The sequence below is a fragment of the Rhamphochromis longiceps genome, linkage group LG5 (assembly GCF_057381845.1).
Source record: "Rhamphochromis longiceps isolate RC_006_pf linkage group LG5, R_longiceps_female_GT1.1, whole genome shotgun sequence".
NCBI classification, from domain to species: Eukaryota; Metazoa; Chordata; class Actinopteri; order Cichliformes; family Cichlidae; genus Rhamphochromis; species Rhamphochromis longiceps.
This window is the reverse complement of record NC_140561.1, coordinates 26,699,737-26,715,366: the sequence shown is the minus strand read 5'-3', so window position 1 is coordinate 26,715,366 and position 15,630 is coordinate 26,699,737. Positions and strand designations below refer to the sequence as shown.

Sequence of the window (15,630 nt, the reverse complement as noted above, 5' to 3'; positions counted from 1 at the left end):
GTGGGTGCAGTTGTCTCCCTCTCCGTTGCTCTGGCAGGTCCTGCAGCCTTTCCTCCTCCAGGTACCCGCGGCAGCATCTGATGTCCTCTTTGTAGTCTGCGACTTGCCAGCGTTCAGGGAAGCAAGAACCATCTGCCTCACCTCTGCAACCTCGTTCCTCAGCTCTTTCACCAGGTCGTGCATTTCGGGTGGAGGATGATTTTTCTTGTCTTCCTTGGTGGCGGGGATCTGTGAGCTGCTGCGTGGTTCATCCCTAGTATGTAGCTCATTGATTCTTGGTGGTTTTGTATTGTTCCTCTTTAACTTGTTCAGTCTTTCTGTCTCGAGATTGGCAGCTTCATTTAGTTTCTCAATCAGCATTTCATCAGTCACATCTGGGTTGTCAAGAAGGGCTTTAATCTGGAACTTTATGTTGTCATTTTGCAGCCCAGTACCCACTGATCTCAAAAACTTCCTTTTTACCAGGTCCCGACTGTAGTGTTCTGCTTCTTTGTCCTTGGATGCGTACAGGAGGCGATCTTTAAGCTCAATGGCTCTGAATAAAAAGTCTTGAGCTGACTCTTTTGGATCTTGGGAAATATTTATCAGTTTTTGGTACAAATCAGATGTGTCATCTTCTCGGTAATGTCCTTTTAATATTGTCTTTAACTGTGTGAGTGTCAAATCAGTCTTTATTTCAAGCATATCACGCAGTTTGAGACCTGGATTGATGGCTCTTATCACTGCTTCAATAACTTCTGACTCACTGTGGCCTTTGCGGAGTCCATTTTCCATCTGATGCAGCAGGTTGGTATAGGACAGCCGATCGCGCTGCCCTCCCTCACCTATTTGGCCACAGATGCGAAACTCCCTGCGAATTGTCACCTCTGGTACTTTAGAAGACAGCAGGTTCGGGGCAGCGTCCGCCATCTTGAGTTTCTGCCCTATCGCTCTAATTTCTTCCTGCAGCTCGTCATACTTGTCTCTTGCGTCTGAAGGGCGGGAAAAATCACTCTCGGCCGTATTGTCTTTAGCTTTATATTCGCCCAAAAACGATAAAAGTTCTTTCACAAACTGTACAGCATCGTCTGGTGTATAACTGTTTTCCACCTCGTCCAGTTTATGTTCTATAACTTTCATCAGTTGGCGTCTGGAAGTGTCTTTTGTAGGCTCATTTAGCGGTGTAGCAAAGCCTTTCACCTTATAACCCACTTCTATGAGCTGATCACGACTTAGCTGGCAGAGTGTGGCGGTGATCTTATCTCGTCGGGCTTCTATCTCCATTGTGGGTACTCACAAGCTTGTCTTTAGTCCGTCAGATTTCAGGTCCGGTGCTTGGAGAAAGGTTTTTCTTCAGCCGTGCGGTAGCGCTAACGTTAGCCGCTAATGGCGCTAACCAGGCTTCTGCTTCACTCTCGTGCGGGAAGTTCTTCAAACCTTCCTCCTGGCTGGCTCGCCATGATATGTTGCAGCTTTAAGGCAGGGATGACTCCTGGAGTTGCTTTCTCACTGTATCTGCTTTATTTCACAATCCGATCATAACAAAAACATACAGCAGCTCCTCTCCGACTCCTAGCCCTTTTCTGCGGTGGAAAAAGAACCACTCCAAAACCCCTTCAAGGAACATATGTACAAAAGAGTTTTCCTAACACACCAATGGGGCGTTCAATGCCATCTGGTTAATATGAGTACTCTGGCAGAATAACAGTTCAAATGAAAAATATACCAGAACAAACAAGCAACCAAAAAAGAAGTGTGGGGTACCTTTGAACCAATGAACAAAGTATAACCATTTATACTTTTTAACATAACCCGGCCCCGTCGATATGTGTATCTCTCACATCTGGCAACATGAAATATGATGAGACATAAAAGATATTATTTCTCTCAAATAAACAAACATCAAAACAAAAAAAAAACCCCGCAGTGAAATCCATTAAAAATGGCCTATAACAAACTTTGGTTGTGAAAAAAGCAGAGTCAAAGGACATTTTGTGATCTGAGCTTTCTTGTTTAAATCTTTCAAATTTCATTGTGCTACATTTTTGTCAATAATGGGGCTAATTTATACGGTGAGTAACTATTATGTCTGATTAATTTATAGCACCCTGTCAGAAGTAGGCCGCTAATCTTGCCATCACATTAATTTCAAAATTGCGTTAACTGAGTGTCAGACAGGATTTTTTCTAAAAAAGAAGTGAAAGTAGGTTATTCGCCTATTGGATTTCATGAGTGGCAGGTAAACGACAACAGCTATTTACAATAAAAATAGCAGGTGAGAATTGTTTGAGTCACCTGTGCCGATTTAATTATTCCAGTTACCATCGGCTCTTGTTTGTTTTTACAGACAAAAGGTATATTAAAAAAAGTACTAGCTACCTCTGTCGGAAGGCTTAGGAAAAATGACTGGTTAGTTAACCTTTGGTCAGGTATCGCTTTATAAGACATGTCAAATTTGGAGTGTGGGGTTAATCTGTATTCTAATAGGGATTTTGTTCAGGTTAAGGTAAACGGAAACACACAAACAACATAAACAGAAACACTCGCGAGATTTGAGCTCTACAAGCGGGACTTTGCCGGTTGCTATGGAGACGTGTCCAGAGTTAACTAAACTGGTGTTCCTCAACTGCCTATATCATTTGAGCAGGGGTGTACGCCCACGTCAAAAAGTATTTTCACACCGCTGACGTTGTGTCATGTAAAATGTTCAGGAATAATTATCAGGTAAGCTTATTTTAACCGAATCAATTTAGCCCTTTATTTACTAAAATTCTTGCCCTGTGTATAAAAATACAATTTCCTCGGAGCTGATATGAGCTTCAGGCTGATGTAACATCGACTGCAGGCTAGCGAGAACTAGTTGTTTCTTGCAGGGTGGAGCTGTGGTTGAGATCTTCAGTGGACAAGGAAAAGACCCTGCGGCTAAATGGAAACTCTGCGGAGGGCCGTCAGCCATATATAAAGTTAGTTATTTATTTTTTTAGAGCTGTTTGTTTAACTTACTATTAGCTTATTACCAGTAACGTAATCACACTAACCTAGGCTTTATATCCTCTCAAAGACAAACTGGCACCTGCATATGAGGACTGAAACAATTGCATTTCTCTAAACATATATGCTACAGACTTATTCAGATAAAAAGCAAACAAACAAAACTAAATACACAAAATAAATTTTGGATCTCAGAGAGCAGTTACACAACAGGTAGTCTTCTGGTCATAACACACGGAGACTGAGCAATTCCTCTTATGCATTATTTTCTCCCTTAGGAGTATAATAAAGAAGTCAAAGGATGTGTTTACTGTCTGGATGGAAGCAGCCAGACAGTCAAGATGCAAATGCCAGAGAATGGCAAAATGTCTCGTAAGTCTCTACTACTTTCATACAAGTGTGCAACTTGTTGTTTTGTTTAATTCTAAATATTAATAGTAACTCGTTCTTTTCGTTTGTTTGTTTTTTTCTTAGTTGGACTTCTCCAAAGATTTTTGGTGCTTCAAGTCAATGTTTCTCACGGTCATGACTTTTCTGCTGAGCTTGTGTAAGTAGCGCAGAGATTGTTCTTATGGTACAAATGTTATAAATGTTAATTCAATTGACTGACTTCAACATTTTGGTATAAATCTTTAACATTCTGGCTGAAAAATGTATGCGAGCAGAACAAAATAACATTTTATGTACTCACTTAGAGTACTTGCTTATTGTAATGTACAGTGAAAAATGCTTTTCCAGTAATGTACAGTGTGACAAAGAAATAGTGATTGAATAACAATGGGCTCACAGTGAAAACAGCTTGTTTACATCTGGTAGGAAAAAACCCATCGAGCCACTTAGAAAACAAAGTGCCTCATTGACTGTTATGTAACAGCCTAAATAACCATTTATTATTAAGATATTGTTCAACAATTTGTCACAAAGAAGGCTTTTATCTTGTGTGCCACTATAAATTCTGAACAGCCACATTATTACAATGTAGAATGTGAATGTCAAGTGCTCGCTGTTTTTCTCCACAGTTTGCATTTAGTGGCTCTGATTGCATAATGCAATTGTGTGTTCATATATCGTCACTGCAGCATTTAGTCACTGAAAGAAGAATGCCACTCTACATTGTTTCATTATTTCAATCTTTATTCTATTTCAGTCTAATTTGGTAAATTCTATATTTACCCCAAAAAATCTTTGGTAAACTGCAGCTTACAGTATGCAGTAGAAACTGCTGTTTGGATATCAAGAGCATCAGGGAGAGATATTGCCTGAAATGATTTTCTTACACTTACCTGCTTATTTACTCGCACACTATTTTAAGAATTGGTGAAAACATTGTGTGTCGTTGTTCTTCTTCCATTTGAGTATGTCATGACAGCTGATTTCACAGCGTGAGATAAAAGTGAAAACATCTTTAAGAGCTTACTCTAGAGACCAATAAAGCTTTTTGTTTTCACAGGTCATGATTTCTTAGTGGCACTACTGATGCTGGTGATAATTCATGTTCTACTTTGCTGTCTGTTAATCACAGGATAACTGATTCAGAGGGCCTAAAAAGAAGACTCCACTTATCAACAGTGCATAAAGAGGTGTCTGCCACACTTTTGCATGCAAAGATACCTTTTGTTGGACTGAAACGCAATGTTGTGAGTATCTTATTCATCTTTGACATTCCTTTAGTATTAAATTTGCTGTCAGCTGTTTGTTTGTTTGTTTGTTTTTTGTTTGTTTGTTTTTTTCCTTCTCCATGTTTCTTAGTAGGTATTGATCTTTATCTGTGTGTGGTGCTTTTAACTACAAATTAATATTGTATGTGTTGTCTCAGTGGTCAACATTATGCATCGACCTTGTATCACTGAGCGGTGAACTGTTCAAGGGATTTTTGACACTGGATGGCATCACGTTGTTCGCTACCTGCAAAGTCCGGAGAATCTTCACTGTAAGAACGGAGCATGCAGGAATGTCAGATGATGGTAAAGTAGATGGTTGCTGGTTTCAAATTTTGAAGTTTTATCGACTTACCCAATACGCTACTCCAAATGTGTTTAATAAAGATACAGTACCTAAGTACTTGCCACAGAAGCAAGCCAGTGGTCTTTGTTCTTGTGGGTTTGTGTGAAATTATGTTTGTGTGTTTGGAGAGATAGAGAGACAAACAGTTGGCTGTTTTTCTGTGGCTGGCTGAGAACTCAGTGGTAGATTTTGTTCAAGGCTGATATGGCTCAGCAGTGATAACAGCTGCACATTACTGGCTGCCTACTGCACACCTACTCTATCTACCAAAAAGGGTGTCTCGGTCAGTTCGTATTTTTCAGTTGATCAAAGTGTTACTTTTGTGGTGTGATGTTATATATTGTAATAATGTGTTTGAGCTTATTTTATAGCTAATATTAGTGTGAGATTGTTACTTTTTCCAATCTAGACATGTTTCGCAGTGGAGCTGGTCTAATGGACTTAATCCCACGCAGTTGCCAGTTCCCACCAGACGTGAACCAAGTCATTCAGGTGTTCAACAGGGAAAATGTGCGAAAGACAGATTTGAGGACTGGTCTTTCTAACTCTGACTGTGGTACGTAAGATAAGACACAAACAAAAAACATTTTGAGAATTGTAATTTCATCAAAAGTAACCATAAAGCGTGCAAAGTGTAAACTGTCATTAAAATCATATATGAAGTAGCTGTTGCTTTGTTTAACAAAGACGATTTAGACTATTTGGAGTAGGACCCTTTGTTTTTGAGATTGGTAGTCTTTTCAGCAACAGTTTGGAGGAAGGAGTTTTATCTGGAAGGATAACAGTACCCCTTTGCACAAAGCCAGGTTTGTAAAGAAAAAGGCTTTATAAGTTAGGTGTGAAGTAATTTTTCTGCACAAAATCTGAGTTCAATGCCACTGAGCGCTGTTGGGATAAATTGGAGTGCAGACTCAAAGACAGGCCTTATCTTCAGCATCAGTGCCTGACTCCACCAACAATGTTGTGGATGAAATCCCTGCAGCTGGATTTAAAAATCCGTGCAAAGCTCTTGACCCCAGAGGAGATGTGATAGTTACTAGAGCATAATAGTGGTGTGTTATAACATTTCAAATTAATGTAATGTTCACAGGGTGAACAGAATTTGTCAGATATTTTTGTCCTTTAGTGTAGGTCTTCTTTAATGGATTACAGCAGGTTCATAGCGTTGATTGTTTTGAGAGTAACATTGAGAGTACACAATATGAGCCACAGTCCACCCATGAACTTACTTATTTATACAGATGAATAGGAAACGGTTCACAAATGGTTGCATGTAGAGAAAGTGTTTGCTACAAAGGCACTGTGATGATAATCACTTTGTTTTCCTGGAATGAAATTCCCGTGGTCTTCATTTTTGTGTTCATTTGTGCCTCACCTGTACTCAAGGAGCTGCAATTATCTCCTCATACAAAAAGACATGCACCAGTAATCCACTTCTGTCACCTTTGTGGCCTTTTTTATCAGTGCATATTTATTTGTTCTGACAGCTGTCTAAGTCATGTTGAGTCAACCAGCAGTGCCCATAGAAGAGAGCAGTAACCATGCACAAGAAATATCTTTTCATAATTAGCATCTGCATTATTAGCATAACATTCCTAATCATAATTAAAACGATTGCTATTAAAGTAGGCATCCAATTTTGAATTTGACAGAATTGCTGGGTGAATGCTGATCCTTCAATAGCCAAAGTGTCAGAAACTGTTAAAAGTAAGCTACAGCACTTTGTATCATGCAACAACAAACAAGCCCTGATTATCTCTGTGCTTCAGCAAAGACGTTCTCTTAATCCCAAAGACAAAAATTTCTCAGAAATTAAAGTCTGTTCTAAAAATATTTGTAGCTTATGCAGACATAGATCTTGTTGTAGTTCTTGCGGTTATATCACTCTTTTTCAAGTTTCAGGAGGAATGTACACTATTCCAGCAGTAAAGTTCAATTAATTTAACTTGCTGTATCACACAGGGGCAACATCATCTCTTTCTCTTCTTAAATCCACCAAAGCTCTGCCTGTTTTTTATTGTAGTGTGTATGTGTGTGTGTGTGTGTGTGTGCGTGTTTTGTGGAGAGCAAAGTATTTGCTCACTCTTCTGATGAGGCTTTACAAGAAAGTGTGTTTGGCTGTTAACATCAGCAGAGGTGGTCCTGATGAGTCCTGGCACAGATACAGCGGGGTCAAGTTGTCGCCATATCACATCTCCCACTGTAGCCCATTATTTTCACATGATGAAATGGAACAGATTGTTAGATTAAAGAAAAACATCCGTTATATCAGCTCAGCAGTAGAGTCAAATTTGTATCCAATCATTAATTTTCATTCCTCATAAAATATTTTGCCCATTAGACTCTAATTAAAATGCTAAGCATTAGTAAAGTGCATAGTATTTTCTTGATTGATTATGTTTGCAATATAGTTTAAGAAATTTAATTAAAAAAAACATATTGCAGTATATAATCTACATAAAAGGGAACGTTCTAAAGATTTTTATTCACAGTTACAAAGGGACTTTAAGGGATCTTTTTAGTTTGAAAGAACACAGCTCTTTCCTCATCTTAATGCTGGTCTGTGCCCTTCAAACTGAAATGGCCTTATGTATTAGCATAAGAGAAATCCTACAGGAACTAATCAATTCAGATCAATAACTAATGGGAATGCCTTACTTTTGTGCAGTTCCTACCACTGCCAGATCAACCTGTTATCGGAGAACCAGGCCCCAGGGCATTTTACACACAGCCTCAGGCTCCAGAGCCTCTGGACCACCTCTCCTAACTGGAAGAAAAAGCAAGGTAACATAAGATGGAGCTGAAAGAAATGTAGTCTCTGTTTTTCCTTTCCAAATTAGTAATCTAGCCAATCCTGTAAGAACCTACAGCATATCTCTCTGAATGATTTGTATGCCTGCCATAAATTGTATTTACTACAAAACAGAATAAATTTGTCTCTGAACTTGTATGTTTCCTTTGGTTACGTCCCACAGGGATCGAGTAGAATGAACCAAAAGGTTACTACAGAAAGTCAGAGCATTACCAACCAGAGTGAGAATTTATCACATGGAGAACCTTCCCACATTCTCAATGAGGGTAAATTTGACAGAGTACAGAGAGTGATTTATTGAGTCTGAATGCTATCTATGAACAAACCCTGTTCATCTTGCTATTTTATCACTCAAACACTTAGCATTGCTTGTTACAGACTTTATTTATCTATTATCTGTTTGTTTGTTTCTTTTTCTTTCTATTTCTTTGTACACTAGCTCAAGCTGAAGTTATGCTTTTCTGGGCTGCATGTACACCATTGTAACATATGTCTGTGTGGACTGGGAGTGTTGTGTATCTGCAGGAACCCATGCCACATTAAACAAGGTTTAGAAAATGAGGAAGAACCCAGGAAATGGGACTAGATAAATATTTAATTGTAAAATGATATTTAGGGGTTTCAACAGGGATTAAAAAAACACAGTTCTTTAACCCAAAAAGAAAAAAAGAGGCTGAAACCTGAAGAACAAAAATAGTCTTTGGAAAGAAGCCAAAAAAATATATTATTTTCACTTCCTCTGTTCATTTTTTTCTGTGCCGATGCTGAGCAGAATGATGATGGGTTATTAAACAGATACTACAAGCACTACTCCCCACACCCTCATTAGGTCATATTTTTTTAGATGTGTTTTTTTGGCATCACGCCTTAATTGAATAGCTGACAGCAAAGAAGGAAACAGAACATTGGGTGAGAGAGGGGTGTGATATGCAACACACCCGCTGGCTGTAATCAAACCAGGGGCATTGCAGTTTTGCACTGTGACCTTTCAGTTACTGGGCAGATATGTTATTGTTGAATCTGTGCAGGTCTTGAGGACCACTTTATCTAATTTGCCAACAAAGGAAATGAAGAGTTCATTAGAGTTTAGGTTTGTGAAGCAGATTCACCTTATACTTGCTGATGTGAAGTGTTAGATATAGGCACAAAACAACTAATGCCTATTTTATGAACTTAAATTGTGGTCTGCAAAAACATTTTCATCATACTTTGAACTAAACATTGGTATAATGAAACTAACTGAAACAGATTTTACCACAAATCTTCAGTGCAAAACTAGCTGCCATTACCTCAGTACCTGTGAATGGTTTTTGACACTAAATCCTCAAAGAGTAAAAAAGTTTTAATATAATAGTGGGGTTTTAATATACTTGATTTCCAGTGCATCTTTTCCCTTAGAGCATAGATGGTTACTTTGCCTTTTCATTTCTTCCAGATACTAGACATCAGTAAATGCATCAGAATCAACAAACTAACAAAATAAGAGTCCTCTTTCTCAGAACATGCTCTTTCAAGCACCTAATAACAGCTTTTATGGCTGGTAATACAGCATTCTTTGAGCATGACAGAATGAAAAAAATGGGATGATTAAAATTCCCTAATTCAGCTGAACATAATGTAGCTGGAAATATTCTCCTCACTGAATGAATGTAAGAAGCTCAGTTACTGAAATGCCTTCATTAATAAGGATTTTCACGGTGCATAATCAATTCACAGATATGCTTCTGGCAAGCTCTAATAACATTGTTGTTTGACTGTTTTGTGTTATAAAGCTTTTGTAATGTTGAAAGTACATTATGTAGGAGCATCTGGCAGTTTACAGCCACATCCCCCTAAAAAAAGAGCAGTTGACAAGAAGGGATCTAAGAAGCTGAGAGTCATCAGTGCTGGAGGAGAAAAGCAAACATCATCAAGTAAGTTGTATGCACTGTATAAACTCACCAGCCACTTGGACCCCATTTTGCCTTCAGCACTGCCTTAATTCTTTGTGGTGTAGGTTCAACCAGTTACTGGAAACATTCCTCAGAGATTTTAGTCCATGATGACATGTAGCATCACACAGATGCTGCAGATTTGTAAATTCCACATCCATGATATAAATCTCCTGTTCTACCACATTCCAAAGGAGCTCTATTAGAGATATGAGCTTTGTGTCACATATGGTCACACTGTGGTTATAAAGGGATGGATGATCATCAGCAATATTTATGTAGGCTGTGATGTTCAAACAATTCTCAGTTGGTAATAGGGGGCCTTAATTCAAGGGATACCGGAGCCATGCTTTTTGGTAGTTTATGCCAAATTCTGATCCTACCATCAAAGTGTAGCAATAGAAAGCAAGACTTATCAGATCAGGCAGGGAATTTTCAGTCTTCTTCTTCCAATTTTGGTGAACCTATACAAGTTTTAGCTGCAATTTCCTGTTCATAGCTGGCAGAAGCAGAAACTGGTGTGGTCTTCTGATGCTGCTGCTGTCTGTCTGTTTTAAAGTCTGACATCTTGTGCGTTCAGAATTGTTCTTCTGCATACCTTGGTTTCGTTTATTTGAGCTTATTTCAGTTACTGTACTTTGCCTTCCTATCAGCTCAAAGCAGCCTGACCATTCTCCTCTGACCTCTGGAATCAACAAGGCATTCCCACCCAGAGAGCTGCCTGCTCGGTGGATATTTGATCTTTTTCAGACAATTCTCTGCAAACTCTAGAGATGGTTGTGTGGGAAAATCCCAGCAGATCAACAGTTTCTAAAATACTCTAGCTCGTCTGGCACCAACAGCCATTCCATGTTCAGAGACACTGAAATCATTTTCTTTCCCCATTTTAATGTTTTATTTGAACATTTCATTTGCATGTCATCCTAACCATTTCTGTTGGCTATTAGTGATTACCTGATTTAATATTTTCATTAATGAGCTGGTGTGCCTAATAAAGTGGCAGTTGAGTGTATATTCTATGTGTGTTGTGGTGGGCTAAAGGTGTACTATTCTTTTATATTATTAGGTGTTTCAGTTATGGTTAACATCTCCTTGGGATGCTGTACCTCAGCACCATAGAGGGAATAGTGAAAGCTGGGAAAGCTGCAGTCCTTCATCCAGCAGGCAGGAGAGCAAGCACCAGCCTCTGACCCTAGCAGAAAAGTCAGAACATGTAGCCGATGAGGCTTAAAGCAGCCGTAAATAGACACCTGGAAGATGTGTGGTATCAGTAAAAGTTAAGCACGACAGCAAGAGATGGGAACACGAGACAAACTAGAGCAATGTACATGCTGGGTGATTTTGATGACTGCTTTGCATGTTATGATTTTAATAAGCACTTTGTTTATGCTTGAGAAAAACAATATGTGTTCCCACTCTTACTTTTTAAACTGGATTGTTGAAGTGTTGCATGAATTTTAAAAGATCTCATTCTACATTGGACACAAGCTTTTCCCCCCTTTTTAATTTTGCATAACCTGTGTCAAGGCCACTTGTGGGATCCCTCCCCCACAAACTCTCCCCGCACTGCTACCCCACACACACACGGACACACCTATACCCACATTGTCCTTGTGAAGTGAGTGCATGTGTTCCGAAAGCTCAATTATGGATGTTTCTCCAGCAGTAAGCTCCTTTGCTGCAGCCCTGCCCACAGACGGAAAGCAGTTAGTTCATTAATGGTAATGTGGCGCATTAAATAAAAGTCAGAGGGACATCTCCTGGGCACAGGGTTTGCCACACAGTGGGCAATTAGAGAAAGTGATTATACTGTCGAGAGATTCAAATGTGCTCACTCATTCAAATTTAGGTGCCCCTTTCTGTGATCTCAGGCTTATCTCGCAGTATAAGGATTCATTGTTTCTCGCATACCAACAGAAGTGGATGCAGCATTCATTAAAGGCTAAAACAAGCTTTTATTCTCTTTGCTATGTATATACATATATGTATATAAAGTTGGCATAGGTGACATTTCATCAGTGACAAATTAGCAGTAAAATGGTTTTCTTACTACTGATGTTTTTCTTCTTTCTTTGTCTATAACGTTTCACTGTACCTAATTAACCTAGCAGGGTTGTTAATAAGCAATACAAACATGTCGGTGCAGGATAACTTCATTAATGCTTATTTTGCCAGGTCGTTGAATGATTTGCAACCCTATTATATCGTTATTATGAATTTCGTGTGCACATATTCAAATCAAATTAGAATGACAGTAACCGTATGATTAAAAAGTAATAAAACAGTGATTTATTGCTCATTGTAATTTGACTCCATGTCTAATTGTTTACATGCGTTGTGAAAGACATACTTGGGAATTTGTACATTTAAAACTCTTAATAACATTTCCTTGCAACTATTCTTTTGTTACTTGATCTTATTTTATCATCTTTCATTTAGATGAGTGTCACACTCCTGCAAAGGAAAGTTCAGCACTCATGGTCACAGAGTCTCAACTGTGCTCTGTGCAGCAAGGTTTGCCTTCTGACCTGAAGGTCTGGAACAGCTGGGAGAGTAATGAAGGGTCTGAGCCTCAGCTCACTCTGCAAAAGGAGGTGTTCACTTTCTCATCCCAGCCTCACTCACCCAAACGAGGACAAGGCCAGGGTGACCAGGAGAAGATGGAGATGGGAGATCATCAGGTTCAGAGCAAGATTGGGAGGCGGTATGATGTCCAGCCCGAGGATGACTTTATTGGCAGTGAAAGTGATGAGGTATGTTAAGGGAGAGACACAAGCACACTGTTCTTTGAGTTCACACACACAAAGTGCCCCTGTCTTGCGGGGACACTTAATGATTATCTGTCAAGCAAAAACTGCTTTATATTACATGCACTACTAGTTTGACATGGAGTAGAAATGAAAAACTATGTCTAATTCACTAAGAAATCCTTCAAAATGCCCAAAGTTTGATTTATCTCTGTTTAATCAGAGTAAGTTTGAAGTACTAGCTTTAATTTCACTTTAAATTTTTTGGTGAGTAGTATTTCATATTGCACATTTCATATTATGCATCAAATTTTCACTTGAAAGGTCAGCGTGGTTATTTATCATCAGATAATTTATTAATGGCTCTGAGACTTGTAACAAAAAGCGATGATTTTCTTTATGCTTAGCAAGGAGATTAAACTATGATCACAAAGAATGATCTTCAAAGACATGCTAATTACTTTTACTCATTTAAAACTTTATAATAAATCTTATAATTCAAAATTAATATCCTTGTTGTGATTCTACAGGAGACAACTCAAATGCAGAACACTGCGCCAGGATTAATACAAAAGCTGAGGCTTTATTGACTGGCAATAAAACATGTCATGTACTTGGTAAAACAAAATAGGAATCCAGAAAGGGGCATAAGAAAAATAGAGACAAAAAATGAAGGAGGGACAGGCCAAAGTATACACAGAGATCCAATAAGAAAACAAAAAACAGGTGGAATCGGTGTTGGGAAGACAAAGACAGAATGTAAAGTTACAGGAAACAAAGAGGAAAATCAATTACCAAAAAAATATGAAGCAAACCCCAGAAATGAACAGGAAACTAACACACATACAAATTCGAGGAGATATGTTGAATCAATTACATTATGTAAAGTTAAATTCAAGGTTTTATTCACGCTAGGCTGTACCAGTTCCTTTAACAAATATGATCACTGCTACTGTGTGAGGAGCGCATGTTGTCTGTCCAAGATGTGGGCATATGTTTTCTGCCCAAGCATGAAACTCAAACACCCATTGCCTCTGAGAAAGTCAATGCATTAAGTAATTTATAAATCTGTAAGGCATGTGAGAGAATAGTGTGTCGCCGCTCAAAAAAACAAAACAAAACCCTGTCCAAATTAAGACACAAAATGCATAAAATTGTGAACCTCATTGTGCTCACAAGAGTGCTTTTCAAAAGCGTGTGTGCATGAAATGGGGAGAAAGCTTATTGAGATGCTGAGACAAATTGATGCGTGCTCAGGCCTGGATCATAAAGCACAGTGTGAGTGCAGTCCAGCAGACAAGGGGGAAGGGAGTACAGTCATGCATGGGCACAGTACAAGACAACCATGTTTAGTGTGAACAGCACATCTTAAGAAACACAAGGCCAGTGATCTTACAATATCAAACTCAACACTCTTTTTGTTTTATGGCAGTTTTAAATTAATGCATTATATCTACAAGGTTAGCAACTACATTGAATAAAAAAATATTAATAGTGCATGTTATGATTTTGTATTTTGTATTGTAAGAGCTTCTCCTAAGGCTCACATTTATCACTGACATTGTGTACAGATCTAGATGTACATGTTGAAACTGAAGAGCCAGGGTTATTGTATTGGGAAAACAGTAAAACAGATTGGTTTCAAAAAATGAATCTTTTATAGTGACCTTTGTAAATTGCATGTATAACCTTTCTTCCATAAAGCTCTTTCCAGGTTGAACATTTCTTTAGAATTTGCATGAAATATTGGTTTGGAGAATGGTTTTATAACTACTTTCACCTCTGTCAAAAGAGCACAGCCATTTCAACTTCCTTGGCTGCCAATTTATAGTGTTTGTTAAATAATCTAATAAAGGGCCTATCAGAACACATATAAAGAATAAAAGAATACTGTAGGGATTTATTGCCTCAGCATTGGGCATTGTATAGTTAGTGCAGCATGCTTTTTCTGTTGTTGTTTCTTTTCTTTTTCTTTTTTTAAAGACCTCAGTACCCTGCTGTCCAAACCAGAACAATGTGTGTGAACACTAGACTGATTGAAAAAGTACCTATAAGGTGAATTGTAAAACTTTTCTTGTTTACTACTTTTTTTCTTTATCTTTGCTCTTTTTCCAAAAGGCATTGCTTTGTCTCAATATTATTTCTATCTCTGCCACCGTGCTTTGGGGAAACTGAGTTTTCAGTAATTGTGTTTAACCGTTAAGGTTGACATCTACATACAAAGAAAAAAGGAAATTATAACAATTCACATATAGTAATGTCACTTCTTAATACAGAGTTTGTAATCTGTTTGCATTAAAATGCTGTTTTGGGGGATTTATAATAGCGCTATAATAAAAGGTTAGCAATGTAAAGGCATGAAGACATTTATTTTTGTGGCTGGCCTCATTGCACATGCATTTTCAGGAGTTTCTTTTTCAGAGTAGAAACATTTGGGAAGGGAGAATTGAGAAGTCAGTCTTACAGCTGTAATTTACTGAGGTTTGCGGTAGGCAGTTTACTGCTGTGTGTGCCATTGTTTCATACTGAAAGAAAATCATCTTTTAACTCATTTGCGCTTGACATAGCTGCCAACACTCTTATTTGAACAATCCCTTTAACGCCACAGTGGCACAGCTGCCTGCCAGAGTTTTCGGTCTGTCCTATAGGTCGTCACTCAAGTCCTCACCTCGATAGCTTACCTTTTTCTGAGCTGTTCTTTTCTTCTTTTCTGTTACATATTGTGTTTGTTACGTAACACTGAAAGTATCTGTCAAAACAGCTGTTATTGGACCTCAGGCTGTTGTTAAACTTGTTAGAATAATGCCATTTACTGTAACTCTGGATTTTGTAGAGGCATTCGACTCACAGATTGAGACTGAGTGTTGTCCACACCTGGGTGTGTATCTGATTTTTTTTTTCCTTTGAGTTCAGTAAAATACCTGCAATATCACGCAGCATTCAGAAAAAAGGGGTGTGTATTTTTGCACATGTGGCACAGCAGTAGCTTTATTGGATCGCTCTGGATCTAATGGTAAATAATGTTCGGCGTTCTTCTACACCACTACACAGCTGTTACACACAGATTACATGGTTTTGCCCTCCATCACATGTTTCAGGATTCATCCAGAGCGTCTGCCCTGATCCACCAAGTCCCCACTCAGTGTCTGACTAAAGATTTCACCAT

The 15,630-nt window shown here is 38.5% G+C and overlaps 1 protein-coding gene across 6 annotated transcripts in view; it reads left to right on the top strand.

Annotated features, from left to right (window-relative positions):
• The first annotated feature begins 2,565 nt into the window (after positions 1-2,565).
• The window catches only part of cfap20dc (CFAP20 domain containing), a 44,329-nt gene continuing 31,264 nt past the window's right edge, over positions 2,566-15,630 (top strand). For 2 of the 6 annotated variants that reach the window (XM_085406992.1, XM_085406989.1), the window contains exons 1-11: positions 2,566-2,703; positions 2,853-2,942; positions 3,249-3,342; positions 3,445-3,517; positions 4,493-4,607; positions 4,787-4,934; positions 5,384-5,530; positions 7,643-7,758; positions 7,950-8,052; positions 9,559-9,699; positions 12,157-12,470. In XM_085406992.1, coding sequence (XP_085263118.1) covers positions 2,683-2,703; positions 2,853-2,942; positions 3,249-3,342; positions 3,445-3,517; positions 4,493-4,607; positions 4,787-4,934; positions 5,384-5,530; positions 7,643-7,758; positions 7,950-8,052; positions 9,559-9,699; positions 12,157-12,470 — 1,362 coding nt within the window. In that variant the 5' untranslated portion in view covers positions 2,566-2,682. The remainder of the gene's footprint in view (positions 2,704-2,852; positions 2,943-3,248; positions 3,343-3,444; positions 3,518-4,492; positions 4,608-4,786; positions 4,935-5,383; positions 5,531-7,642; positions 7,759-7,949; positions 8,053-9,558; positions 9,700-12,156; positions 12,471-15,630) is intronic. The other 4 variants (XM_085406991.1, XM_085406990.1, XM_085406994.1 and 1 more) reach the window with 4 other exon arrangements.